General features: G+C 50.5%; 1 protein-coding gene across 1 annotated transcript; it reads left to right on the top strand.

Moving 5' to 3' along the window:
• On the top strand, positions 1 to 27,998 carry LOC100444149 (solute carrier family 22 member 20). The gene is given in 11 exon segments (XM_024255613.2): positions 1 to 860; positions 862 to 1,107; positions 1,180 to 1,283; positions 4,355 to 4,509; positions 8,150 to 8,318; positions 9,630 to 9,753; positions 10,602 to 10,717; positions 20,255 to 20,469; positions 23,494 to 23,602; positions 23,764 to 23,967; positions 27,015 to 27,998. Coding segments are annotated over 11 exon segments (1,773 nt in total). The 5' UTR covers positions 1 to 626; the 3' UTR covers positions 27,112 to 27,998.

Raw genomic sequence — 27,998 nt, 5'->3', positions numbered from 1 at the left:
GCTGGGATTACAGGTGCCCGCCACCACACCTGGCTAACTTTTGTATTTTTAGTAGAGAGAGGGTTTCACCACGTTGGCCAGGCTGGTCTAGAACTCCTGATTTCAGGTGATCTGCCTGCCTTGGCCTCCCAAAGTGCTGGGATTATGGGCATGAGCCGCTGCACCTGGCCTATTTGGGCGTTTTAAAAGGGCTTTTTCCCAAGTGTCACCTGTGCAGCCAAGTCCCCGCTTTCTCGGGAAGTGGGGGAAGGGTAAGCAGCTGTAAACACTGCATCCCATTATTCTGAACTCTCAGCACTTAGGGCTCCCGCTGCGACTTGGAGCCTAGTGACGGACTGTGTCCCATGTGCCAAGGCGGGAATCGGGGCTCCTGAACATGCCTCGGTGTCCTCTGGAGGACAGGGAAAGGTGATGGTGCTCTGTTCACTGCTGGGGTCCTGCCGGTGAGGGCAGTGGGCAGGGCGGCTGGACCTGCGGATATGGGTGGTAGGCTGTGACTCAGTCCTCGGGGTGAGAGATGGAGAGAGCTAGAGAAAGGGCATGGGGGAGGGGAGCCCTGCAGATGTGGGGACACCTGAACCCTCCTATGGGGTGTAACCTGAACCCTCCAACACAGGGTGCACAGGATGTCTGCAGTCCTCACCCCCGGCCTGTTCCTCCCCGTCCCAGGGCCCCTCCCGGTCTCTCTACATAAAGCCGGGCAGGCTGGGCCTCAGGTCAGGCCTAGGGCCATGGCCTTCACAGACCTGCTGGATGCTCTGGGCGGCATGGGCCGCTTCCAGCTCATCCACATGGCCCTGCTGCTGCTGCCCTGCGGCCTGCTGGCCTGCCACAACTTCCTGCAGAACTTCACGGCTGCTGTCCTCCCCCCACCACTGCCGGGGCCCTGCCAACCACGCTGAGGCCTCCACCAACGACTCGGGGGCCTGGCTGAGGGCCACCATACCCCTGGACCAGCTTGGGGCCCCTGAGCCCTGCCGGCGCTTCACCAAGCCTCAGTGGGCCCTGCTGAGCCCCAACTCCTCCGTCCCGGGCGCGGACACGGAGGGCTGCAAGGACGGCTGGGTCTATAACCGCAGTGTTTTCCCGTCCACCATCGTGATGGAGGTCAGAAGGGGCTGGGTGCGTGGGGGGGCTGTTGCCGAGGCCCAGTCTGAAGCGCCCACGTCTTCCCTGCAGTGGGATCTGGTGTGTGAGGCCCGCACTCTCCGAGACCTGGCGCAGTCCGTCTACATGGCCGGGGTGCTGGTGGGGGCTGCCGTGTTTGGCAGCCTGGCAGACAGGTGAGCCCATGGGGATAAGGGCCCCAGCCACCCAGTGTGGGCCAGAAAGCCTAGGCCTCTGCATTCATTTTTCTTTGTTACAGTTGATTTGTGCATTTTAAACAGATAATGCATATAGTACATTCACATGGTTTCAAATCCCAAAGGCACAGAAGAGCCTGCCGGGGATCACCCTTTTCCTGCCTGTGCCCCTCCTTGCAGTAATCCCCAGAGGCAGCCTGATTTCTATGCCTTTTACCAGAGACATTTTATGATTCTATGCAGTCAACCAAGTGGGTGTATATGTTCCATTCCCCCATTCTTCTTTTCCTGTTTTGTATTTGTTTTCTTCTTCATGTGCCCTCATTTTTTTCTTTGAGATGAGATCTCACTATGTTGGCCAGGCTGGTCTCAAACTTCTAGGGTCAAGCAATTCTCCTGCCTCTGTCTCCCAAGTAGCTGAGCTGACAGGCCTGGTCATCCTTTTTTTATGCAAATGCTGGCATACACCCCACGTGGTCCTGCACCCAGGTTTTTCTTCACTTTGGAGGCCTCTCCTATTCCTTCAGAAAGAGCTGTCCCATTCCTCCTAGTCTTTACACTACATCCCACTGTATGAATGAGCCAGTACGAACCCTAACTTGTTCCCCGTTATTTTTTAGAGGTGAGGTCTCGCTCTGTCACCCAGGCTGTAGTGCAGTGGTACGAACATAGCTCTCTGCAGCCTCGACCTTTTGGGCTCAAATGATTCTCCTGCTTCAGCCTCCCCAGTAGCTGGGACTACAGGCATGCACCACCACACCCAGCTAATTAAAAAAAAAATTTTTTTTTTTTTTAGTAGAGATGAGGGTTTCACTATGTTGCCCAGGCTGGTCTCGAACTCCTGGGCTCAAGCAATCCTCTCCCTCTACCTCCTAAAGTGCTGGGATTACAGGTGTGAGCACTGCACCTAACTGACCCCTATTGACAGACAGCGATGTGCAGCCAGCTCTGAAGTTGGCTCCCACGTCTCTCTCTCTGCACCTCTTTCCCCTTCCTCCTCTTCGCTCCCTCTCCCCTCTCCCTTCTCCTCTGCCCTTCTCTCAGTTCAGGTTTGGGGGGCCCTCCCGGACTCCACCCCACACTCTGGAGTGTAGATGGCTCCCTGTGCCACACGCCTCAGGCCTTCATCACACAGGGTCATGATACATCCTGGTCTTCTACATGTGAGCCTGGGTCTTATCCAGAGTGTCTTGTTTGTCACCAGCCCTCAACTCAGGCCTGTCACTTAGAGGTGATTAATGATCAATGAACATTGTGTCACAGTGAATGAGTGAATGAAAGAATGCATGAAGAAACGAGTGAGTGGGCGAGCGAGTGAGTGAGTGGGCGAGCGAGTGAGTGAGCGAGTGAGCGGGTGAGCGACCGAGTGAGCGGGTGGGCGACCGAGTGAGCGGGCGGGCGGGCGGGTGAGTGGGCGGGCGGGTGAGTGAGTGAGCGAGTGGGCGGATGAGTGAGTGAGCGAGTGAGCGAGTGACTGAGCGAGTGAGCGGGTGGGCGAGCGAGTGAGCGGGTGAGCGAGTGAGTGGGCGGGCGGGTGAGTGAGTGAGCGAGTGAGCGGGTGGGCGAGCGAGTGAGCGGGTGAGCGAGTGAGCGAGTGACTGAGCGAGTGAGCGGGTGGGCGAGCGAGTGAGCGGGTGAGCGAGTGAGCGGGCGGGCGGGTGAGTGAGTGAGCGAGTGGGCGGATGAGTGAGTGAGTGAGTGAGCGAGTGACTGAGCGAGTGAGCGAGTGACTGAGCGAGTGAGCGGGTGGGCGAGCGAGTGAGCGGGTGAGTGACCGAGTGAGCGGGTGGGCGAGCGAGTGAGCGGGTGAGTCAGTGAGTGAGTGGATGAGTGAGTGGGTGGGTGAGTGAGTGGATGAGTGAGTGGGTGGGTGGGTGGGTGAGTGAGTGGATGAGTGAATGAGTGAGTCAGTGAGTGAGTGGATGAGTGAGTGAGTGGGTGGGTGAGTGAGTGGGTGGGTGGGTGAGTGGGTGAGTGGGTGGGTGGGTGAGTGAGTGGGTGGGTGGGTGGGTGGGTGCGTGAGTGGGTGGGTGGGGTGGGTGGGTGCGTGGGTGAGTGAGTGGGTGAGTGGGTGAGTCAGTGAGTGAGTGGATGAGTGAGTGGGTGGGTGGGTGAGTGGGTGGGTGAGTGAGTGGGTGTGAGGGTGGGTGGGCAAGTGAGTGAGTGGATGAGTGAACGGGTGAGTCAGTGAGTGAGTGGATGAGTGAGTGGGTGGGTGGGTGAGTGGGTGGGTGAGTGAGTGGGTGGGTGAGTGAGTGGGTGGGTGGGTGAGTGGGCGGGAGAGTGATTGGGTGGGTGTGTGGGTGGGTGGGTGGGCGGGAGAGTGGGTGAGTGGGTGGGCGGGAGAGTGATCGGGTGGGTGAGTGGGTGGGTGGGTGGGTGGGTGGGCGGGTGGGCGAGTGGGTGGGCGGGTGGGCGAGTGAGTGAGTGGGCGAGCGAGCGAGTGGATCATGGAGTGTGTGGAGAAGAAAAGCTGCCTCCCTTCTTGGCCTGCTTCCCTCCTGGCCAAGTTGGGGCTGTGCGCTCTGGCCCTGGACCCTCGTTTGCAAACAGGGCAGATCACCCTGCCATCCTGTCCTTGGGCCCCTCTGTGGCATGGCAACCCTCTAGTCCACGTAATGACTCCACCCGGGCTCCTGCTCCCACACCAGGGACTGGCCAAGGGCTCACCCGCTGTGAGTTCTGGTTCAAGGCCTCCCTCCAGCCAGAACAGTGCTCAGGTGACCTCTCCCCAGCTGCCACAGGCCCCTCTGGGGCTTTGCAGAATCCCTGCCTTTCCTCGAGCCTGGACTAAATCTCCTCGCCAGCTTCCTTCTACACTATGTCCCTCTGTCTGTGACCAACCTCTGCCATGAAGCCTGGGTCCCAGCAGTTTCAAGTTTCTGTTTTGGAGGGGTGGCTTTCGCGGGGTACCCCATCTTCCCCATGACTGCCTTGATAACCCCCCTGCTCGGGTGGAAGGGGCAGGCGTGGGCTGCCCATTTGTTCCTTGGGGGATGCTGCTGCTGCCTCTGAAAACCCTAATGCCTGTGCCCGTCCTCTGGACTCAGGCTGGGCCGCAAGGGCCCCCTGGTCTGGTCCTACCTGCAGCTGGCAGCTTCGGGGGCCGCCGCAGCGTATTTCAGCTCCTTCAGTGCCTACTGCGTCTTCCGGTTCCTGATGGGCATGACCTTCTCTGGCATCATCCTCAACTCCCTCTCCCTGGGTGAGTCCAGCCGAGGAAAGGCCAGGAAGGGCGGGGGCTCCTGAAAGAGCGGGACGGGGGCGGGGGCGGGGGGACAGGGGGGTGCAACGTCGAGGGTCATTGGACATTTTTCTCATGTTGTATTGTTGGTATTCTCATCCAGCAACCTGAACCCAAAGCCTCCCGCCAGAGTTCTGGACTTGGGGGACCTCGGCTCCCGGGTAGTGGTGGCCCCGCTGGCTGTGGGTGGGGAGTCCCTGGATGGCCTTTCCCAGGTCTGAGCTTTAGTGTACTCATCTGTAAATTGAGAGGGTTAGGTTTATTTTATTTGTGAATTAGCCAACAATAACCACTTACTAAGCACCTATTGTCTCCAGGCTTAGTGTGGGGACACAGAGGCCACTGGGACACAGGAGAGGAGTGAGCCATGATGGTCCCCAGGGCTGCAGCCAGCCCTGAAATTGTGTGGCTCTAAAAAGGCTGGTGATTCCTCAGATTCATGGTGGAGACCTGGCTCCTGGATGCCAGCTTGGAGTGTTGTGCCCCCAAGTGATAAGTGGCAGGCTCAGTCCTCACTCTAGGCTGGTTCTGGGCAGCCCCTGGGTGGTCCTAGGAGAAAGCATTGCAGGGCAGAAGGAAGCCCACCCAGGGCACAGGCCTGCCACCTACCTAGGCTTCATTTTAACTACTTAGCTTGCTCCTGGGGACACCACTGGGCACGGAAACTGCTGCCACCATCAGATGTGCAAAGACAGGATGGATCTTTTATATCAGGGGTCAGGGAGAAATCTTGGGACCAGAGAACCAGGACGCACCAGGCCAACACACCTGACCTCCCCTCCCTCTCCCAGCACACAGCGGGATCTCAGCCAATCCCAGCCTACCCAGCTTACTTTGCAGGGTGGGCATCCAGCCATGGCTTGAAACAGGTGTCTGAGGTCCACCTCATGCTGGAATGGGCTCTAACACCTACACAGACACATACAGACACACACAGACACACAGACACACACACACACGTATCAGAGACTGCCCAGCCTCTTAACACCTCCTGAGGCTGGAGAGGCCGGGTACTGTCTTGGGACATCTCAGCCTGTAAAGACGACTTTGTAGAGATTCCATCGAGTGCCCTGGAGCTCCCACCACAGGCCATGCCCTGCCTCGGGTCACACCGCAGAAGTGTAGTGACCCCCCATATGTATATGCCTCCCCTCATGTTTGCTCCTGTGCACACTGTTCTGTATCTTGATTCTTTCACTTAACCAAGCTGTCACTGGTCCACTGCCTGATAGAGGGCCTCCTAGTGCCAGGAGAGGCTCTAGAGGTTGCGGTGAATACAGCAAAGCCCTGCTCCTTGGAGTCCATGTTCTAGCGAGGGGAGATATCACCAGCACGCATAACGAATTGTATAGTATGTTCGAAGACAGTAAGTGCTACAGAGGAAAACCGAAGCCTGGAAAGGGGATAAGAATGGCCGGGTTGGCCGGGCGCAGTGGCTCATGCCTGTAATCCCAGCACTTTGGGAGACCAAGGTGGGCAGATTGCCTGAGGTCAGGAGTTTGAGACCAGCCTGGCCAACATGTCTCTACTACAAATACAAACAATTAGCCCAGGTGTGGTGGCGGGCGCCTGTAATCCCAGCTACTCGGGAGGCTGAGGCAAGAGAATTGCTTGACCCGGGAGGTGGAGGTTGCTGTGAGCTGAGATCACACCACTGCACTCCAGCCTGGGTGACGGAGTGAGACTCTGCCTCAACAAAACAAACAAACAAAAAATCCCACAAAGAATGGCCAGGTTGGAGGGGAGGGGTCTGCAGTTTTAATTAGCGTGGTTTGGGAAAGACTCACTGAAAAGGGGTCATTTTGAGCAAAACTGGAAGGAGTTGAGGGAATGAGCCCTGCAGGTTTCTGGGGCAGAACATTCCAGGCAGAGGGAACTGCCAGGCAGAGGCCCTGCAGGGGAAAGTGTGCCCAGGGCGAAGAGCAAGGAGGGCCCTGTGGCTGAAGCAGAGTTGGGAGGTGGGCAACAGGTGAGGTCAGGGGAGGTCAGTTCTGCAGGACCTTGTGGCCAGCGTTCTAGGACTTCAGCTTTGTCTCTGAATGAGACAAGAGCCACCGGAGGATTTTGACCAGGGACAGACCCGATCTGATTTAGGGTTTGAGATCTGATAAGATCTATCTGGCTGCCATGTGACACCAGGACAGAAGCAGGGAGGCCGGTTAAGGGGCTGCTGCTGTCATCAAGCAAGAGACCAGGTTGAACCCGGCCACGGTAGCAGCAGCAGAGGCAGTGAGGAGAGCTCAGATTCTGGCTTAATTCTTTTTTTTTTTTTTTTTTTTTGAGACGGAGTCTTGCTCTGTCGCCCAGGCTGGAGTGCAGTGGCACGATCTCGGCTCACTGCAAGCTCCGCCTCCCGGGTTCATGCCATTCTCCTGCCTCAGCCTCCCGAGTAGCTGGGACTACAGGCGCCCGCCACCACACCCGGCTAATTTTTCATATTTTTAGTAGAGATGGGGTTTCACCGTGTTAGCCAGGATGGTCTCGATCTCCTGACCTTGTGATCCGCCCGCCTTGGCCTCCCAAAGTGCTGGGATTACAGGCTTGAGCCACCGCGCCCGGCCGATTCTGGCTTAATTCTGAAGGATTTGCTGAAGGACTGGACGCACAGGCTTCTTGCCCATTGGGAAGAAGCTTCCTCATTAATTTGTTACAGCTGCCTCGTAAGGGTGTGTCATCATTACTTAACCAGTACCCTATAGATGGACATTCAGGTTGTTACAAGTTTTGCTATTTATGAAAATTAGTATTTTCTGTCTTTGCATGGAGTTGAGCACCTCTGCCCATTTTCCTTTTAGCTTGTTGGCTGTTTTCTAATTGATTTGTGAAAACTCTTTCAGTATTAGGGAAATTAATCTTTCTTTCTTCTTTCTTTCTTTTTTTATTTTTTGAGACAGAGTCTAGCTCTGTCGCCCAGGCTGGAGTGTAGTGGTCCAATTAATTTCAGCTCACTGCAACCTTCGCCTCCCAGGTTCAAGCGATTCTCGTACCTCAGCCACTCAAGTAGCTGGGATTGCAGGCACACACCACAATGCCCGGCTAATTTTTGTATTTTTAGTAGAGACGGGGTTTTGCCATGTTGTCCAGGCTTGTCTCAAACACCTGACCTCAAGTGATCCGCCTGCCTCAGCCTCCCAACGTGCTGGGATTACAGGAGTGAGCCACCACGCCCAGCCCAAAATTAGTCCTTTATCTGCTAGTTGGGTTACAACTATATTTTTACATTTTTTGTTGACGTTATGGCTTGACTTATGGTGTTTTGTTTTGTTTTATTCCAATGCAGACATTTTTTATTTTGACAACTCCAAGTTGGTCAACCTCCCCTTTTATTGCCTCTGGATTTTGTGACTTTCTTGGAAAAGCCTTTCCCTACTCTAAGATTGTAAAATAATCTACCATGATTTCTTCCGGCATTGTTGTGGTTTTATTGTTTATTGAGTTCTTTGATCCACTTAGAATTTATCTGGAGTACAGTAGGGACATCTTTGCCTGTGTCTCAGCGGGTCTCTGGAATGAGTTTAAGCGGTCAGAATCATAAGGGGGGTGCGGTGAATTAACCACATGCGTAGCTGAATGCCACTGCATGTCACTGTTTTCTCCCCAGTTGTGGAGTGGATGCCCACCCGGGGTCGGACTGTGGCGGGTATCTTGCTGGGGTATTCCTTCACCCTGGGCCAGCTCATCCTGGCTGGGGTAGCCTACCTGATTCGCCCCTGGCAGTGCCTGCAGTTTGCCGTCTCTGCTCCTTTCCTGATCTTTTTCCTTTATTCTTGGTATGTCCTGAACAGAGTGGGGTGGGGGAGGGTGCACCTGTGTGGCCGAGTCTTCACCTGGCCCTGTGAGAGGTTGGGGTGTGCAGTGACCGGGGCTTGCTGGACTTGACAGGGGACACAAAGGATGGCAGGCGTTCATGGAGGCTGCAAGCTCTCAGGTCCTCACGAATGGCTACTGGGACGCTCTGGTAAAATCCCTTGCATTCGTGTGGGGCCCTGGAACATCCCAAGAGCTTTTGCCTTCATCAACTCCTTCGCATCCCTCAACACTTCATAAGTACTCTAAGTGCTTATAAAGTTATAAGAATATAACTGGGGCATATAAAAGAGGGTGATGAAGCACAGCCCAGAGAGGGCCCATGACTCACACAAGGCCACACAGCTGGGGTCAGAACCAGATTCAAAACCAGGTCTGGGACAGGTGTGGTGGCTCACATCTGTAATCCCAGCACTTTGGGAGGCTGAGGTGGGCAGATCACTTGAGGTCAGGAGTTCGAGACCAGCCTGGCCAACATGGTGAAACCCTGTCTCTACAAAAAAAAAAATTAAATAAATAAAATAAAATTAGCCAGGCATGGTGGTGGGTGCTTGTAATCCCAGCTACTCAGGAGGCTGAGGCAGGTGAATCACTTGAATCTGGGAGGCGGAAGTTGCAGTGAGCCGAGATTGCGCCACTGTACTCCAGCCTGGGCGACAGAGTGAGACTTGGTCTAAAAAAAAAAAAAAAAAAAAAAAAGCCACGGGTCTGTTGAAATCCTAAGTCCTCTGTAGTTTTTTTGTTTGTTTGTTTTTTGTTTTGTTTTTTTTTGAGACAGAGTCTCCCTCTGTTGCCCAGGCTGGAGTGCAGTGGCGCGATCTCGGCTCTGCAACCTCTACCTCCCAGGTTCAAGCGATTCTCCTGTCTCAGCCTCCTCCCAAATAGCTGTGATTACAGGCACACACCACCACACCCGGCTAGTTGTTTTGTATTTTTAGTAGAGACGGGGTTTCATTATGTTGGTCAGGCTGGTCTCGAACTCCTGACCTCAGGTGATCCACCCTCCTGGGCCTCCCAAAGTGCTGAGATTACAGGTGTGAGCCACGGTGCCTGGCCAAGTCCTCTGTAGTCTTTAAATACTGTTCAGTGAGTCTCTGTATGATGTACTGCAAAAAAAGGGAAGCTGGCATGGCCCCCAGACTTCTTGATGCTACAGACAGGAGGACAGGTCATCTTTTTTGGGTCTGAAAAAAGGTGGACAAGGGGGTATTGGGTTTGGGGAATATAATGAGCTCTACCCAGCCCCAGATGCTTCTTCCTCCTCTCGATCCCAGGTGGCTTCCAGAGTCATCCCGCTGGCTCCTCCTGCATGGCAAGTCCCAGTTAGCTGTACAGAATCTGCAGAAGGTGGCTGCAATGAACGGGAGGAAGGAGGAAGGGGAAAGGCTGACCAAGGAGGTAAGCGAGCTGGGAGGAAGGAAGGGTGGGAACAGTCTTCAGTCTTGCTGGCAACCTCCAGTTGTACTAGAATTTAGCAACTTCCCAGGACTCACGTGCCATCCAGGTGTAGACATTGGGAATAAACAGGACAGGCAGAGTTCTGATGTGCGAAAGATGTTGTTTAGGTATTGAATGGTTGTGTGATTTAGGATAAATAATTTAACTGCTTTGCTCATCAGTCAATCCATCTTTGTAATTAGGAAATAACCCTATTAACCTTGACATCCAGTTGAAATTTTAATAAAATAATAAACTAAAATTATTAAAATAGCAACCACACAGTAAAATTACTGGGGAATCAATAACAAAAGCACCATTATAAATACCATTTATTATAAGATAGTTACCATTGATTATCAATAAGCATCATTTCTCAAGCCCCATGCCAGGCACTAGGCTAAGAGCTTTATGTATGTAATCTCATTTCATGTCTCATTTTTGACAAAGAGGAAATTGAAGTGGGGACAGGTCAGGTAACTTGCCTGAGAACACACAGTAGGAAGTGGCAGAACCACTTGGAACCCCTGGTCTTATCTGACTCAATCTCCGAGTCTATACCAGGAATGGGATGGGAGGCCCTCTAGAACCACAGAACCTCAGTAGTGTTGGAGTTCGTGTTGGAGCTTCTCAACACCCTGGAAACAGCCCCTCAAGTGCCATCAGTCCTTGGATGGAGCGGAGACAAGGGCCAGCCACCTCACCAAAGGCCTCAACCCCAGCTCTCCTCCACACAGATGAAGGGGTTCTCAGCAGGGATGTGGGGTCCGAGCTCCCTCGCTTCCCCTGAGCAGACTCTTCTCACCTAGGCGGTGAGCTCCTACATCCAAAGCGAGTTTGCAAGTGTCCGCACCTCCAACTCAATCTTGGACCTCTTCCGAACCCCGGCCATCCGCAAGGTCACGTGCTGTCTCATGGTGATTTGGTAGGTGACAGGCTCATGCCCAAGTCTTTCACCCGAGGCAGGGGCATGCTCTCTGCCCCCACTGAAAAACTCTGTTCTGAAATACTCTTAATGCAATGAGCAGGTGAGCCGTGTGAACTCAATCTCTTCCCACACCCTTTTTCCAGCACTCGGCCTCTGCTGGATGCTGAGATGTGGTGACAGATGAGATATCGTGCCAACCCAGGAACCCCACTTCTGGGCAGTGGGTCTCACCCGGGTGGGAGGACGATTGGAATCACCAAGGCAGCTTTTCCAGAATGTAATTTGTCTCATCCTGATATGTATGCCCTTTGGGCTGGCTCTCCAGTGAATTCTGGGAAGTGTCGCACTCTGGAAAAAACACTTCGGGATCCAGAAGGGGACAGACAGGAAAATCGTAATTTCCATTCAGTGAGACAAGTATCCTAACAGCATTTCTGCTAGTTGGGGCTGCTGAGGGCTTCAGGCAGGAGACAGCATTTAGACTGGTTTTAAAAGATGGTTAATCGGCTGGGTGCGGTGGCTCATGCCTGTAATCCCAGCACTTTGGGAGGCCGAGGCAGGCGGATCACAAGGTCAGGAGATCGAGACCATCCTGGCTAACACGGTGAAACCCCGTCTCTACTAAAAATACAAAAAATTAGCCGGGCATGGTGGCGGGCGCCTGTACTCCCAGTTACTCGGGAGGCTGAGGCAGGAGAATGGCGTGAACCCGGGAGGCAGAGCTTGCAGTGAGCCAAGATCATGCCACTGCACTCCAGCCTGGGCGACAGATCGAGACTCCATCTCAAAAAAAAAAAAAAAAAAAAAGATGGTTAATCAAGTTTGCTTTGCAAGGTGGGCAGGAGGGAATACCTAACAGGTTCACAGGCCTGAAGATGTGAAATGGACAAAAATACAAAGGCAGCCCATGTGCAGTAGCACCACCAACTGGAAGCTGACAAATCCTAAGGGGAAGGGCTGATAAAAAACAACCGTGTTGATTTCATTCCACTGGATTTCCTGCACATTTAAATAATTGGTATTGATACTTATGTAGCAGGGAGCGCAGGCAATGAATTACTATCTCCTTCCTTCCTTCCTTCCTTCCTTCCTTCCTTCCTCTCTCTTTCTCTTTCTTTCCTTCTCTCCTTCTCTCCTTCCTTCCCCCCTCCCCTCCCCTCCCCTCCCCTCTCCTGTCCTCTCCTTTCTTTCCACGGAGTCTCCCTCTGTCTCCAGGCTGGAGTGCAATGGTGCTATCTCGGCTCACTGCAACCTCCGCCTCCTGGGCTCAGGCGATTCTCCTGCCTCAGTCTCCCAAGTAGCTAGGACTACAGGCACATGCCACCAAACCCAGCTAATTTTTGTATTTTTAGTAGAGACGGGGAACTATCTGTTTTCTGTAGCAGATTGGGGAGTCCCTTTTAGTAGATATCAGGTGGGCTCTGAGGCCAGACTATCCATGTGACCTGAGCAAGTCAGGGAGCCCAGCCTCCTGGGGCCTCTTTCCTACTTCTGTAAGGTCCTTGTGAGGATCTAGAGTTAAGACATGAGGCCAGCCCGGGTGACTCATGTGTGTATCCCAGCACTATGGGAAGCAGAGGCGGGAGGGAGGATTGTTTGAGCCCAGGAGTTCCAGACCAGCCTGGTCAGCATAGGGAGACCCCCCACTAGCCAGGGGTGGAGGGGCATACCTGTGGTTCCAGCTACTTGGGACGCTGAGGTGGGAGAATTGCTTGAGCCCAGGAATTTGAGGCTGCAGTGCTCTATGATTGCACCACTGCACTCCAGTCTAGGTGACAGAGCGAGATCCCATCTCAAAAACAAAAACAAAAACCAGTTAAGGCACATAAAGCACTTAAACCACAGGTTGCCCCCTGGGAAGCTCTGGGATATAGTCTTTCCTCCGGTTTGGATTTGGGGCTGTGACCCCTGTGTACTGGGAAGATGGGACGGCCCCCGACTCTGGGAGGCTGTGAGGGCTTCTGTCCCCAACAGGGTGGCAGGCAGCGCAGTTCTGGCTCTGGAGAGTGAGGGGTCTCCTGCGAACCCGGGTCCAGGAATGGGCGTCTTCCTGCGGTAGCCCCGCCGGCCTGGGCTTGCCCTTGGTCCACCTTCCTCTTTCCGCGAGGGAGAAACAGATCCTGAGTTCAAAATTCCAGAGCTGAAAGTCCTCTCTTGGATCCTTCTGGAAAGAGTAAGCAAAAGCCCGTTTTTGTTGAGAAAGTGACTCGGCAGCCATCCGGAGCTCTCTGCCTGCAGGTGGGGCCATTCTCCCATGGAGCCGACCCGACCCGCTCAAAGCTGCCCCGGGCACCGCAGGTTTGGTTCGCGCACGCCGGGACTTACCAACCGCACCCGGAAAATCGGGGCCATGTCCAAATGTTTCGCTTCGCTGCTGGCTGGGAGCCGCGCCGGGCTCGCGCCTTGGATCAATTGCACAGTCCTGGCTTTGGGGAGCGGGAGGCGGCGAGCGTGCCCCCCCACCCCTTCCTCACCAGTGTGTCTGGGGTGAGGTGGGGATGGGGAGTCCTGGGGTTCGAAAAGGATGGGGGAGGAGAAAGAGGAAGTGTTAGGAACTAGTGAACTTTCACAAACTTCCACAAACCCTATTGTAAATGCCTTCAATTAACTGGGATTTTTTTCTTTACTGGTTGATTGACTTGATTAAGACAAGGTCTTGCTCTGGCACCCAGGCTGGAGTGCAGTGGCACAATCATAGCTCACTGTAGCCTCGACCTCAGGCTCAAACGATCCTCCCACCTCAGCCTCTGTAGTAGCTAGGACTACAGGTGCCTGCCACCAAGCCCAGGCTAATTTTTAAAAATAGAGATGGGGTGGGGTCTTGCAATGTCGCCCAGGCTGGTCTAGAACTCCTGGACTGAAGCGATCCTCCCCCTTGGTCTCCCAAAGTGCTGGAATAACAGGTTTGAGCCACCTTGTGGTTTTTTTCTAAATTCTGAGAAGCATGCATACACATTGTTAAAAACATTTTTTCCCCCAAACAATCCAGAAACAGGCAGTGTAGTGTGTTGGTTAAGAAGCAGGACTCGAACGTGCTCCTTTGGTTTGAATCTCAGCTCTGCCACTTACTGGCTTTGTGATCCTTGACAAGTTACTTAACCGCTCTGTGCCTCAGTTTCTCCATTTGTAACATGGGCATCATAATAGAACCTACCACATAAGGCTGTTGTGAAAATTAGTCTGTAAAGCAGGTAGAACAGTGCCTGAATATGAGTTGTTTTCTCTTATCAGATACATAAGTGCATGTCCGTCTCAACCTACTCTCCCTTCCACCTCTGAACATCCCCCATCTCCCATTTCTGTCAGGCGTGAATTTGTATCCTTGTAGATCTTAGTACATACATGACACCCACATACTTACACACACACATGTTCTTATAGAAATGGATTTAATGGGGGCTGGGTGTGGTGGCTCATGCCTCTAATCCCAGCACTTTGGGAGGCCGAGGTGGGTGGATCACCTGAGTCAGGAGTTCGAGACCAGCCTGTCCAACATGGTGAAACTCTGTCTCTACTGAAAATATAAAAATTAGCCAGGTGTGGTGGTGCGCACCTGTAGTCCCAGCTACTCAGGAGGCTGAGGCAGGAGAATCACTTGAACCTGGGAGAAGGAGGCTGCAGTGAACCAAGATCTTGCCACTGTACTCCAGCCTGGGCAACAGAGCGAGACAGAGTGTGTCAAGAGAAAAAAAAAGAAAAAAGGATTAATACTCTACCTCTTCTGCTTCTGTTTTTTTAATAACTTAATCACATCTGTAAAAACTTTTACAACATTACATGTAACCAGCTTCTGGCATGTGATAGCTTTGCAATAAATATTTGATGAGTGAATGAACCAATGAATGAATGAATGAATGAATTTTAGAATATTGTGAGCTATAGAATTATAAGACGAAAAGGAATCTTAGAGAATGTCTGGTCCATTCTCCCTGCCACTGCCAATCTCGCCTGAGTGGCGATGCTGGCTGGTCGTGGTCCAGTCTCTGGGAAGACTCTGTTTCTAGAGCTCACATTCTCAGGAGCCTTTCCCCCTTCTTTCCTCCTAGGTGAGCAGACACGTTAACAAGCCAAAGAACTGAATGTAAACCTGGTGGTTTTTTGACTGAGTGTCCCTCAAATTTCTCAATGGCCACTTTATTTTTTGTGTAATGTTTTAGTCTTATATTGCTTATAACAAATCACCATAACTTAATGGCTTAAAATAACACCCATTTATGAGCTTACAATTCTGCAGGCCAGAAGTGCCCGCTGGGTTCTCTGCTCAGGCTCTTAGGAGGCTGAAATGAAGCCTCCTTTCTGGAGGCTCTGGGGAAGAATTCACAGCCAAGTTCATTTCAATTGTTGGTTTGATTTAACTGCTTGCAGCTGTAGGATTTATGTCTCCATTTCCTTACAGGCTGTTCATAGAAGCCATCTACATTCCTGGCTAAGTGGCCTCCTCCATCTCAAAGTAACATCTTCTTCATATCAAATGTCTCCCATGCTTTGAATCTCCAACTCCCAGTCTTTGACTTCTAGACCCAGATTTAAATCTCATGTTATTAGATCAGGCCCTCCCAGAAAAATCTCTGTCTTAAAGTCAAGTGATTTGGGACCTTAATTACATCTGCAAAATCCTTTCACAACACCTAGATTTGTGTTTGAATAACTGGGAGAAGGTTTGTGTACACCTGGGCCAGGAATTTGATGGACCATCTTGGAGTTCTTCTTCCCACATATAGGTTTATTTTATTATTTTTTTTTAATTTTTTTTTCAAGGCAGAGTCTTGCTCTGTCACCCAGGCTGGAGTGCAGTAGTGCCATCTCAGCTCACTGCAACCTCTGTCTCCTGCGTTCAAGCAATTCTCCTACCTCAGCCTCCTGAGTAGCTGGGACTACAGGTGTGTGCCACCATGCCTGGCTAATTTTTGTATTTTCAGTAGAGATGGGTTTTCTCTATGTGGGCCAGGCTGGTCTCGAATTCCTGACCTGAAGGGATCTGCCCACCTCAGCCTCCTAAAATGCTGGGATTACAGGCATGAGGCAGCGCACCTAGCCCACATATATTTTTTATTGCAGTATAACATGCATGCAAAAATGCACAAGGCTCAGCTTGATGACATACTGGTCAAGACACAGAATATGATCAGCCTCCAGAAACCCCACCCCCCATGTCTGCTTCAGTCATTACCCTCCCCTAAGGGAATCACTATCCTTACTTCTAATGCCACAGATTACATTAGCCTGTTTTTGAGCTTTATATAACTTGAGCTACATAGTTTTTGTAATTTATACTGTTTGTGAGATGTACCCATGTTGTCATATGTAATTTAGTTCATTCTTTCTTCATGTATAACAATCCATGGTATGAATATACTACTTGTGGTAGACAGAATAATGACCCCCAAAGATGTCTGAATCTTTATAGCTTTTCTGTAAATATATATTTATTACAAAATAAAAATTATTTTTAAAAAGCAAGGTATGCAGTAGAATAAGATACTTGCAGAAACCAATATTCAACAAAAAACCATATCCAGAAAATATATCTATGTCTATATATAACATATATATTACTAGAAATCAGTAAGTAACATTCGTCCCCATCCTAATCTCTGGCATCTATAAATGTGTTACCTTCTATGGCAAAAGGGACTTTGCAGATGTAACTTAGGATCTTGATGGAGGATTACCCTGGATCATCTGCATGGGCCCAGTACAATCACAAGGGTCCCTACAAGTGGAAGAAGAAGGTCAGAGTGAGAGTGAGACCTTTGGAGATGCTGTATGCTGCTGGCTTTGAAGACAGAGGAAGGAGCCACAAGCCAAGGAATGCAGGCAGCCTCTAGAAGCTGGCAAAGGCAAGCAAACAGATTCTCCCATGGAGTCTTCAGAAGGAACACAGCCCTGCCCACACTCTGACATTAGCTCAGTAACACACGTTAGGCTTCTTACTTCCAGAAGTGTAAGATAATACATTTGTGTTGTTTTATGGCACTAAATTTGTGGTAATCTGTTATAGCAGCAATTGGAAACTGATACAGAAACTTTACTAATTTTTTTTTTTTTGAGACGGAGTCTTGCCCTGTCACCCAGGCTGGAGTGGAGTGGCACCATCTCAGCTCACTGCAACCTCCTCCGCCTCCTGAGTTCAAGCGATTCTCTGCCTCAGCCTCCTGAGTAGCTGGGATTACAGGCGCGTGCCACCACACCCGGCTAATTTTTTGTATTTTTAGTAGAGACGGGGTTTCACCGTGTTCGCCAGGATGGTCTTAGTCTCCTGACTTTGTGATCCGCAGATCTCAGCCTCCTAAAGTGCTGGGATTACAGTCGTGAGCCACTGCGCCTGGCCTACCTATTTTATTGCTGAAGAATATTGGGCTTTTCCCAGGTTGGGCTGTTACATATAGTGCTGCTATAAATATTCTTGTACATTTCTCTTGGTGAAAAAACACACTTGTCTGTCCTTCCTTCCTTCCTTCCTCCCTCCCTCCTTTCTTTCTTTCTCTTTTTCTTTCTTTTTCTCTTTCTTTCTTTTCTTTCTTTCTTTCTTTTTCTTTCTTTCTTTTCTTTCTTTCTCTCTCTCTCTTTCTGTCTGTCTTTCTTTCTTTCTTAAATATGGAGACAGGATCTCACTATGTTGCCCAGGCTGGTCTCAAATTCCTAAGCTCAAGCGATCCTCCCACCTCAGCCTCCCAAAGTGCTGGGATTACAGATGTGAGCCACTGTGCAGGGCCCACGCTTGCATTTCTGTCAGATACATACTTAGGATTGGAATTGCTGGATCATAAAGTATGGGTGTGGTTCTCTGTAATAGAAGCAAGCAGTTTTCCAAAGTGGTTATACCAATTCACACCCTCATCAGAAGCATATGATTTCAACTTGTTCCACATCCCTAGTAACACTTGGTATTGTCTGTAATTTAATTTTAGCCATTATAGTGAGTGTGTAGTGATATTGTACTGTGATTTCCAGTTTGCAATTCTCTGATGTCTAAAGAATGTAAAAGTATTTGCATGAACTTATTGGTATTTTGGATAGCTTTTTTTTAATGAAATGCTTATCCAAGACTTCTGCCAATGTTTCTACAGGGTTATCTTTTTTCTTATTGCCTTACATAAGAATTTTTTTTTCTTGGCCAGGCGTGGTGGCTCATGCCTGTAATCCCAGCACTTTGGGAGGCCGAGGCGGGCAGATAACTTGAGGTCAGGAGTTCGAGACCAGCCTGGTCAATGCAGTGAAACCCCATCTCTACTAAAAATACAAAATTAGCTGGGTGTGGTGGCGGGCGCCTGTAATCCCAGCTGCTTGGAAAGCTGAGACAGGAGAATTGCTTGAACCTGGGAGGCAGAGGTTGCAGCGAGCCGAGATTGTGCCACTGCACTCCAGCCTGGGCAAAAAGAGTGAGACTCCTTCTCAAAAAAAAAAATATATTTTATATATATATATATATACACACACACAAACACGTATATATTTTTTTCTGGATAAAATTTATTTTCTGGATATTGGTTTTCTTAAATATATTCTGTTAGCTTATCTTTCTTCATAAAATTTGGGAATAAATGTATATTTATTCTTCTATAAATGTATAATTATAGAAAAGTTGCAAAGATAGTACAGAGAGTTCCTGTATCCACTTCACCCAGTTTCCCCTCATATTATCATCTTAAATTACCTTAGTACATTTGTCAAAAGTAATAATTTAAGATTGGTAATTTACTATTAACTAAACTAGAGATTTATTTGGATTTCACCAGCTGGTATATCCCATTACATTTAGTTATTATGTCTTCTTGGTCTCCTTTGATCTGTGACCGTTTCTTAGTCTTATCCTTATTTGTCATGACCTTGATAGTTTTGAAAAGTATTGGTCAGGTATTTTGTAGAATGTCCCTCAATTTGAATGTTTTTTTCTTTTTTGCCCACGTTGGAGTGCAATGGCATGATCTTGGCTCACTGCAACCTCTGCGTCCCGGGTTCAAGGGATTCTCCTGCCTCAGCCTCCCAAGTAGCTGGGATTACAGGCATATGCCACCACACCTGGCTAATTTTTGCATTTTTAGTAGAGATGGGGTTTCACCATGTTGGTCAGGCTGGTTTCGAACTCCTGACCTCAGGTGATCCACCGGCCTGGCCTCCCAAAGTTCTGGGATTACAGGCGTGAGCCACTGCGCCTGGCCTCAATTTGGAATTGACTGATGGTTTTCTCATGACTAAACTGGGATTGTGGATTTAGGAAAGGAGAAACATGGAGGTGATATGACCTTCTCATCATATCATATCATATGAGGGCATATGTGATGTCAACATGACTGATTACTGGTGATTTTGAAGTTAATCCCTTGGTTAAGGTAGTGTCTACCAGGTTTCTCCACTGTAAAGTTAATAATGTTCTCTTTCCATATTCTTGTTTTACTTTTAAATTTTAATCTATTTATTTATTTTGAGACCAGGTTATGAGACTGGCGAATTTTTGTACTTTTGGTAGAAATGGGGTTTCACCATGTTGCCAAGGCTAGTCTTGAACTCCTGGGCTGAAGCAATCCACCCACCTCAGCCTCCCAAAGTGCTGGGATTGAAAGTGTGAGCCACCGTGAGCAGCCTCTTTCCATACACTATTATTTGAAAGTGAGTCCAGTCCACACTCAAGGGGAAGGAAACAGTTTCATCTCCTGAAGGAATGGATTTTTTTGTTTGTTTGTTTGTTTTGTTTTGTTTTGTTTTGTTTGAGATGGATTCTCCCTCTGTTGCCCAGGCTGGAGTGCAATGGTGCGATCTCGGCTCACTGCAACCTCCACCTCCCGGGTTCAAGCAATTCTCTGCCTCAGCCTCCTGAGTAGCTGAGATTACAGGTGCCTGGCTAATTTTTGTATTTTTAGTAGAGACGAGGTTTCACCATCTTGGTCAGGCTGGTCTTGAACTCCTGACCTCATGATCCACCCGCCTTGGCCTCCCAAAGTGCTTGGATTACAGGCATGAGTCACCGCGCCCAGCCTAGGAGTGGAGTATTTACACATATTGTTTGGAGTTCTTCTTCAAGAAAGACTTATTTATGAAATCATTTATTTATATAGGCCCATGTATAACCATGTAGTTTATACTTTGGGTTATAATTCAACAATGTTTTTCCTTTATTTAGTAGATACTACATTCTTTACCTTATTTCCCAAATTGCTCCAGCTTTGGCCATTGGGAGCTCTTCCACATTGGCTCCTGTGTCCTTTGACCTTCCTCCATCTTCTTCTCTTTTTATTTTTTAGTACTGCCTTAATTTCGGCGCTGAGGTGGGTACTGCAGAGAAAAGCAAACACACTCCAGAACCCATGCACTGGATCCAGGAGTGGGTGGTGGAAAGGGATGTGGAGGGAGGGGTCTGAGCTCTAATGCTAAAGACAGAGACTTAGGAGACCGGGAAGGGGTGTTTAAGGAAAGTCAGGGAATTTTACCTCCCTGAGGAGAGGAATCCTGTGTCATCCATCTTTGTGTCCCCGCCCCTGGGCTCAGAACAGTGAACTACAGGGTGAACAAGGACCATTCCACTGCCTCTCCCAGGTTCTCCAACTCTGTGGCTTACTATGGCCTGGCCATGGACCTGCAGAAGTTTGGGCTCAGCCTATACCTGGTGCAGGCCCTGTTTGGAATCGTCGACATCCCGGCCATGCTGGTGGCCACCGCCACCATGATTTACGTGGGCCGCCGGGCCACAGTGGCCTCCTTCCTCATCCTGGCCGGGCTCATGGTGATCGCCAACATGTTTGTGCCAGAAGGTGAGTCACCCACTTCTGCCCTTGCTGCACACCAAGAACTGGGAGCCTCTGGGGTCTGGTAGACAACAAATTTCACATGGCAGCAAGGCTGAGGGGTATGTCTCTGGATCTGAAAAGAAAGCAACTGTTAGGCTGGGCACGGTGGCTCACGCCTGTAATCCCAGCACTTTGGGAGGCCAAGGCAGGCGAATCACCTGAGGTTAGGAGTTTGAGACCAGCCTGGCCAACATGGTGAAACCCCGTCTCTACTAAAAATACAAAAAAATTAGCTGGGCGTGGTGGTGTGCACCTGTAATCCCAGCTACTTGGGAGGCTGAGGCAGGAGAATCACTTGAACCTGGGAGGTGGAGGTTGCAGTGAGCCAAGATCGTGCCACTGCACTCCAGCCTGGGAGACAGAGCGAGACACACACAAAAAAAAAAAAAAAAGAAAGAAAAAGAAAGCAACTGTTGATTACTAGAGTTTGTATTAAGCACTTAGTGCCCAGTGGCAATTAGTGGCAGGTGGAGGCCTTGAGCCTTGGCCCTCAGAGCTTCTACTTTGTGGCCAGGGAGGTTAGACAGGGGCAGCTAAGCAGCTGGAGAGCACAGGGGCTGGCTTGGTGTGGCCAGCAGTGTGTGCGGCTCCCCGAAGTCTGAGCAGGCAGCATGTCCAAGGGTTGAGAAGTTAGGATTCAAACCTCAGCTGGACTGGCCCTGGAACAGTGGTTTGCAAACCTGGCTAAAATGACGTTCACCTGGAGTGCTTTGAAAACTCCCAGGGCCGAGGTGCTCCATGCCAGTGCCCTAGGAATCTCAAGGAGTGGGACTCAACCCTCAATATTTTACAAACTGTCCAGTGAGTCCGGCAAGATGCCAGGGTTGAATAGCAGCGACAGAGAGCATGGGCCAAACCATGTGCCCATTGTGACTGCAGCCTTGGCTGTGGGCAAGTTGTCCAACTTCTCTGTGCCTTAGTTCTTCACCTGTAAAATGGATAAATGTTATTATTGGTGTCTTGGCCTATTTCATTCCAATCTTTTTTCCTATTTATAGATTTGTATTTAGCATAGTTGAGATATTTTATATGTTTATACATACAAAAATGTAAATAGGATACATACATATATATGTATATATGTGCATGTGTACATATATATATAATAATATGCCCTTATTTCATTATATGTTGAAACATACACATTCTTTTCCATGTTAGCACAAATGTTTCCTGGACCTGATTATTTTTTTTTTTTTGAGATCAAGCGATTCCGCTGCCTTAGCCTGCAGAGTAGCTGGGATTAGAGATGTGTGCCACCACGCCCGGCTAATTTTTGTATTTTTAGTAGAGATGGGGTTTCATCATTTTGGCCAGGGTGGTCTCAAACTCGTGACCTCAAGTGATCTGCCCACCTCGGCCTCCTAAAGTGCTGGGATTACAGGCATGAGCCACTGTGCCTGGCCTCATTGACCTGATTTTTTATTACTATATGATCCTTTCCTCTCTCCCTCCCTCCCTTTCTTCCTTCCTTCCTTCCCTCCCTCACTCCCTCCCTCCCTTCCTTCCTCCCTCCCTCCCTTCTTCCCTCCTCCCTCCCTCCCTTCTTCCCTTCCTCCCTTCCTCCTTTCCTCCCTCCCTCCTTTCCTTCCTTCCTTTCTTTTTCTTTCTTTTCTTTCTTTTTTAAGACAGAGTCTCACTCCGTGGCTCAGGCTGGAGTACAGTGGCACAATCATGGCTCACTGCAGCCTCGACCTCCCAGGCTCAAGCAATCCTCCCACCTTAGCCTCCTGAGTAGCTGGGACTACAGGTGCATTCCACCACACCTGGCTAATTTTTTGTATTTTTGTGTAGAGACAGGGTTTTGCCATGTTGCCTAGGCTGGTCTCAAACTCCTGGGCTCAAGTGATCTGCCTGCCTTGGTCTCCCAAAGTGCTGGGGTTATAGACGAGAGCCACTGCACCCAGCCTAGATAATATTTCATCTAGATTGGTGTTTCTAACTCTGGCTTCACAATAGAACCTCTTGGGGACCTTTAAAAAATACCCAAATTTGAGCCTATCCCCAATAGGTCTTGCTAGAGTGGGTATTGAGTAAGACCCAGGTGTGAGTGTTTTATAAAATCTCCCCACCTGATTCCAGTGTGCAGCCAGGGCTACCACCCAGCCAGAGAAGGCACCATCATTTCCTTGACTACTGTCCTAATGTTGGATGTTTGAATAGGGGTTTAGCTATTTATAAACAACAGCAGGAGAAGCATATTGAAAATGAGGGCAATGGGCCGGGCGTAGTGGCTCATGCCTGTAATCCCAGTACTTTGGGAAGCCAAGGCGGGTGGATCACCTGAGGTCAGGAGTTCAAGACCAGCCTGGCCAACATGGCCAGGTTCTACTAAAAATACAAAAATTAGCTGAGCATGGTGGTGTGCACCTGTAATCCCAGCTACTCAGGAGGCTGAGGCAGGAGAATTGCTTGAACCCAGGAGGCAGAGGTTGCAGTGAGCCAAGATTGTGCCACTGCACTCCAGCCTCAGTGACAGAGAGACTCTGTCTCAAAAAAAAAAAAGAAAGAAAGAAAATGAAGGCAATGGCAAACATTTAATGGGCACTTTGCACCGCTTGCATCACGTCCAGCTTACGCCAACCCCATGAAGCAGGTGCTGCTATTTTCCTCATTTTACAGATGAGGACAGGGAGGTGCAGAGGGGGTAAGAAACACTGACCTAGGTCAGCCAGTGGGATGAGAGCTGCGATTTGAACCCAGGCCTGACTCTAAAGCACCTGCCTACCCAGCAGGACTTGGTGACAGATGCAAATAAAGGAGCAAGGAGGGAGAAGTCAGAGAAGGGCAGTCAGGGGACTCCTAGGTCCTAGGAACAGTTGGGAAGGGGAGGTGGTGGAAATCCTGGTTCTCCTCTGGGTTCTGAGTGGGCTCTGCCTCTTCCCCCTGCCTCGCCCTATCCCCTCCTGAGACTCCACCCCTCTCCACTACACCCTGGGCCTCCCTCTCCTCCCCTCCTCCTCAGCTGCACCCTACTCCCCTGTCTAGGCATGCAGATCCTGCGCACAGCCCAGGCAGCGCTGGGCAAAGGCTGCCTGGCCAGCTCCTTCATCTGTGTGTACCTGTTTACCGGCGAGCTGTACCCCACGGAGATCAGGTGGGTGCATGGGGGTAGACGCTGCAGGTTGAGACCTGCTGGGCTCACCGAGGAAGGACCCCTGGTCCCTCCTGCCCTGTCCTCTGACACTCAGGGCGTGGCCCTCTTGGGCCCCTAGGGGTGCAGGTCACTGTACTGACCCATCCATACACCTCCCACAGGCAGATGGGGATGGGCTTTGCCTCGGTCCATGCCCGCCTCGGAGGCCTGGCGGCGCCCCTGGTTACCACACTTGGGGAATACAGCACCATCCTGCCACCCGTGAGCTTTGGGACCACCGCAATCCTTGCAGGGCTGGCCGTCTGCTTCCTGACCGAGACCCGCAACGCGCCCCTGGTGGAGACCATCGCGGCCATGGAGAGCAGGTGAGGGGCCTCCAGCACCAAGAGGCCGAAAGTTACAGGAAATAACTGGGGGGCAAATGGGGTGCCCTCCCCACTCCTGCGCATTGGAAACATCCTGGCTGGACGCACCAGAGCTGTGAGATGCCTCCCCCACCTCCATCTACACTGGCTTAGCTTTCCCCAAGAACAGACCCAATCACGAAGGTAAAAAAGAATAAACTGTGAACCAGGAAACACATGGGTTGGAAGTGAGACCTGGCAGAGAAGTGGGGAGAGGAGAGCGGGGGAAACTGAAGCAAAGACAGGCCCCCATGGTTGCTGTGCAGGCTTCAAATTTGGTTCTGGGCTTCCTCACAACAGAAAGGGAGACCCCATTCATGGCTGCTCTTGGAAAGGAAAACGAATACCAGTCCCTCAGGAGAGTGAAGCTTTCCTTAGCATTTAGCACTAGGAGAGGTTTCTCTTCACTTCTTGGCCCCCCCCCTTTTTTTTTTTTTTAAGATCATCTTGGCTTCAAGTGTGGGTCTCATTAGAAAAGTCATTAAGGTGACAGCAACGCCCTGGACAATGTTTCTAAAACAAACTCAAGAAGGGATTTGATCTGGCTGCTTCTTGCGGCATTTCCCAGCAACAGTGGGCTCAGGGAAGACCCTTAGTTTGCGGGAATGGTGACAGGGACAGTAGCAGGGCCCGTCTGTAACCCTCGCTGAAGGTGAGCTTGATCCCAAAGGTGGAGCCATCTGTACCCAGTGGCCTGTATAGGTGCTGTGTTTGCAACCCTGAAATAACTCCCATAAACATCCCATCTCTAACCTGAGCCATGGGCCAAGGCTGCACTGCAAGAGATCAAGGATATATTCTTTGGCAAGTCCTATCATTTCTTTTCTTCTTCTTTTTTTTTTTTTTTTTGAGACGGAGTCTCACTCTGTCACCCAGGCTGGAGTGCGGTGGTGCGATCGTGACTCACTGCAACCTCCGCCTCCCGGGTTCAAGTGATTCTCCTACCTCAGCCTCCCAAGTAGCAGGGATTACAGGTGCGTGCCACCATGCCCAGCTAATTTTTGTATTTTTAGTAGAGACGGGGTTTCTCCATGTTGGCCAGGCTGGTCTTGAACTCCTGACCTCGTGATCCACCCGCCTCGGCCTCCCAAAGTGCTGGGATTACAGGTGTGAGCCACCACGCCCAGCCCAAGTCCTATCATTTCTGCCTCCAGAATAGACTTAAATCTGTCATTCTCTCTCCAGCCCTGTGTCCATGGCCCTACATCAAGCCACCATTGTCTCTTGTCTGGACAACTACGAGAGCCTCATATCCTCCCCTGTCCCTGTCCACTTTATTCCCTGCAGGCCAAGTGGGGGAGGACAGGCTTCATCTGCGTGCTGAGCGGGGCTTGGAGAGGATGAGGGTATGAGAGGCGGAATGTTAAAGTGCATGCATGGGCCAGATGCAGTGGCTCACACCTGTAATCCGAGCACTTCGGGAGACTGAGGTGGGTGGATCACTTAAGGTCAGGAGTTTGAGACCAGCCTGGCCAACATGGTGAAACCCTGTCTCCACTAAAAATACAAAAATTAGCCAGGTGTGGTGGTGGGTGCCTGTAATCCCAGCTACTTGGGAGGCTGAGGCAGGAGAATCGTTTGAACCTGGGAGGTGGAGGTTGCAGTGAGCCGAGATCATACCACTGCACTCCAGCCTGGGCGGCAGAGCAAGACTCCGTCTCAGCGGGGTTGGGGTGGGGGAGTGGGAAGATTAAGCCAATCCACTAAAATATTATAAATAGAAGAGTTAAAAAGCAAGGATAGAAACATTGATAAAACAGTATGAATGCTGAAAAAAATCCAAAAATGGAACCAGCTAAAAGTAGACAGGTGAAATGGGCAAGATATGAAACTATTAAAACAAGAGGATAACAGGCTGGGTGCGGTGGCTCACGCCTGTAATCCCAGAACTTTGGGAGGCAGAGGCAGGTGGATCATGAGGTCAGGAGTTCAAGACCAACCTGGCCAACATAGTGAAACCCTGTCTCTTCTAAAAATACAAAAATTAGCTGGGCATGGTGGTGTGCCTGTAGTCCCAGCTACTCAGGAGGCTGAGGCAGGAGAATCACTTAAACCCAAGAGGCAGAGGTTGCAGTGAGCCAAGATCGCACCACTGCACTCCAGCTTGGGCGACAGAGCAAGACTTCATCTCAGACAAAAAAAAAAAAAGAAGATTAAAAAAACTAAGATAATTCAGTGGGAAAACAGTTATCAGTGTCCACAATACAAAAATGAAAATAAATGGAAGGAATTAGAACATAAATCATTTCAAAGACCAGAGGGTTCTTTTTTAAGGTGATAGGCCAGGAATGGTGGCTCATACCTGTAATCCCAGCACTTTGAGAGGTTGAGGCGGGAGGATCGCTTGAGCCCAGGAGTTCAAGACCAGCCTGGGCAACATAGCAAGACCCCCATTTCTACCTCCCCCCTCAAAAAAGGCAAAATTGGATCTGGTCAAATGATAGAAAGCCAGTGGGGTAGCCTTGGGCTATTTGGGACTGAGGGGGCCTCAAAGTCCAGGCGAGCCCCCCACTACCCTCAACCTCCCCTGACTTCTTGAAGAGCCAACCAGGGCAGGGCAGGAGTGGCTCAGAGCCCCAATCTTTGTCCCTCCCTGCCTCCTGGGGTGGGAGAAGAAGGGTGCTAATAGTGCCCAGTCCCTGGGGGTGTCTGCTGGCCCCTGTTCTCCAGCCAAGTGACCTCGGGCACATGTCCAGCCTCTAGGTCCTCATCTGTAAGACTCTTTGTTGAACTCCTTGACCCTGCAGCTCTTCCAAGTCTGTTTCCAGACAGGCCAGCCTCTGCCAGCTGCAAGACCCCAGGGATAGAGCAACGAGGAAGCTAGAGGGAAAATAGGAGGGTGGCTGCCGGGGTGCCCGAGAGAATCTGGAGAAGGGGCCACTGCAGCATCTACTTCCCTTCTGGCTTCAGGAGGGTGGAGCTGCACCCCATGCATATGGCACCACCCTCCCCATGACATGCACACCGCCTGCCCCTCACCACTGCCTTCTGCCTTTTCATTTCTACAGGGTCAAAGAAGGCTCTTCCAAGAAACATGTAGAAGAGAAGAGTGAAGAAATTTCTCTTCAGCAGCTGAGAGCATCTCCCCTCAAAGAAACCATCTAAGCTGCCTGGAGCCTGGTGCTTGCTAGCAGCACCTGAGCTGATGTCCAGACGGCCCCCTGAGGGCTTCTCCCAGGAGCCCTTGGGGACACTGGTGCTGAACTGGAGGAAAGGTCACTGAAAACATCATGGCTCCTATAGAGAGCCACCCACAAGCCAGGGCTGCTTGGAGGGAAACCCCACCAGAAACAGCCAATCTGCGTTAGAAATGCATAGAAAGCCAGGAGAAGCCAGTCCCAGGGACCAAAGGAGAGACTGTTTTCCTTTCCCATCCCCAATCTGCCCCTTAAAATGTCTCTGTATTAGTCCCTTCTTGCACTCCTATAAAGAACTACCTGAGACTGGGTCATTTATGAGGAAAAGAGGTTTAATTGACTCACATATCTGCAGATTGTACAGGAAGCATGGCTGGGAGGCTTCAGGAAACTTACAATCATTGCAGAAGGCAAAGGGGAAGGAAGCACATCTTCACATGGCTGGCAGGAGAGAGAGAAAGTGAAGAGGAAGGTGCCGCACACTTTACAACAGCCAGATCTCGTGAGAACTCTTTATCACGAGACAGCACTAGGGTGGTGGTGCTAAACCATTAGAAACCACCCCCAGTATCCAAGCACCTTGCACTAGGCCCCACCTCCAACACTGGGGATTACAATTCAACATGAGATTTGGGTGGGGACACAGAGCCAAATCATATCACTGTTTATTCTTGTTCCACCTGAGAATGCTGTGTCTTTGCAGGGTTAGGGTGATATCTCTGCCAAAGGGTTGTCCCTGTAATAGCCCCACTTATCCTTGAGAAATGTGGAGAACTCATTCTATTCCACTCACCCGGAAAGAGTAAATACTCTTCTGCCTTATAGGATTAAAGCTCTTTCCCCCGTGTGTGTGTG

This window comes from Pongo abelii, chromosome 9 (genome assembly GCF_028885655.2).
Source record: "Pongo abelii isolate AG06213 chromosome 9, NHGRI_mPonAbe1-v2.0_pri, whole genome shotgun sequence".
In the NCBI taxonomy this organism is placed as follows: Eukaryota; Metazoa; Chordata; class Mammalia; order Primates; family Hominidae; genus Pongo; species Pongo abelii.
This window is presented reverse-complemented; position numbering and strand designations above follow the sequence as displayed.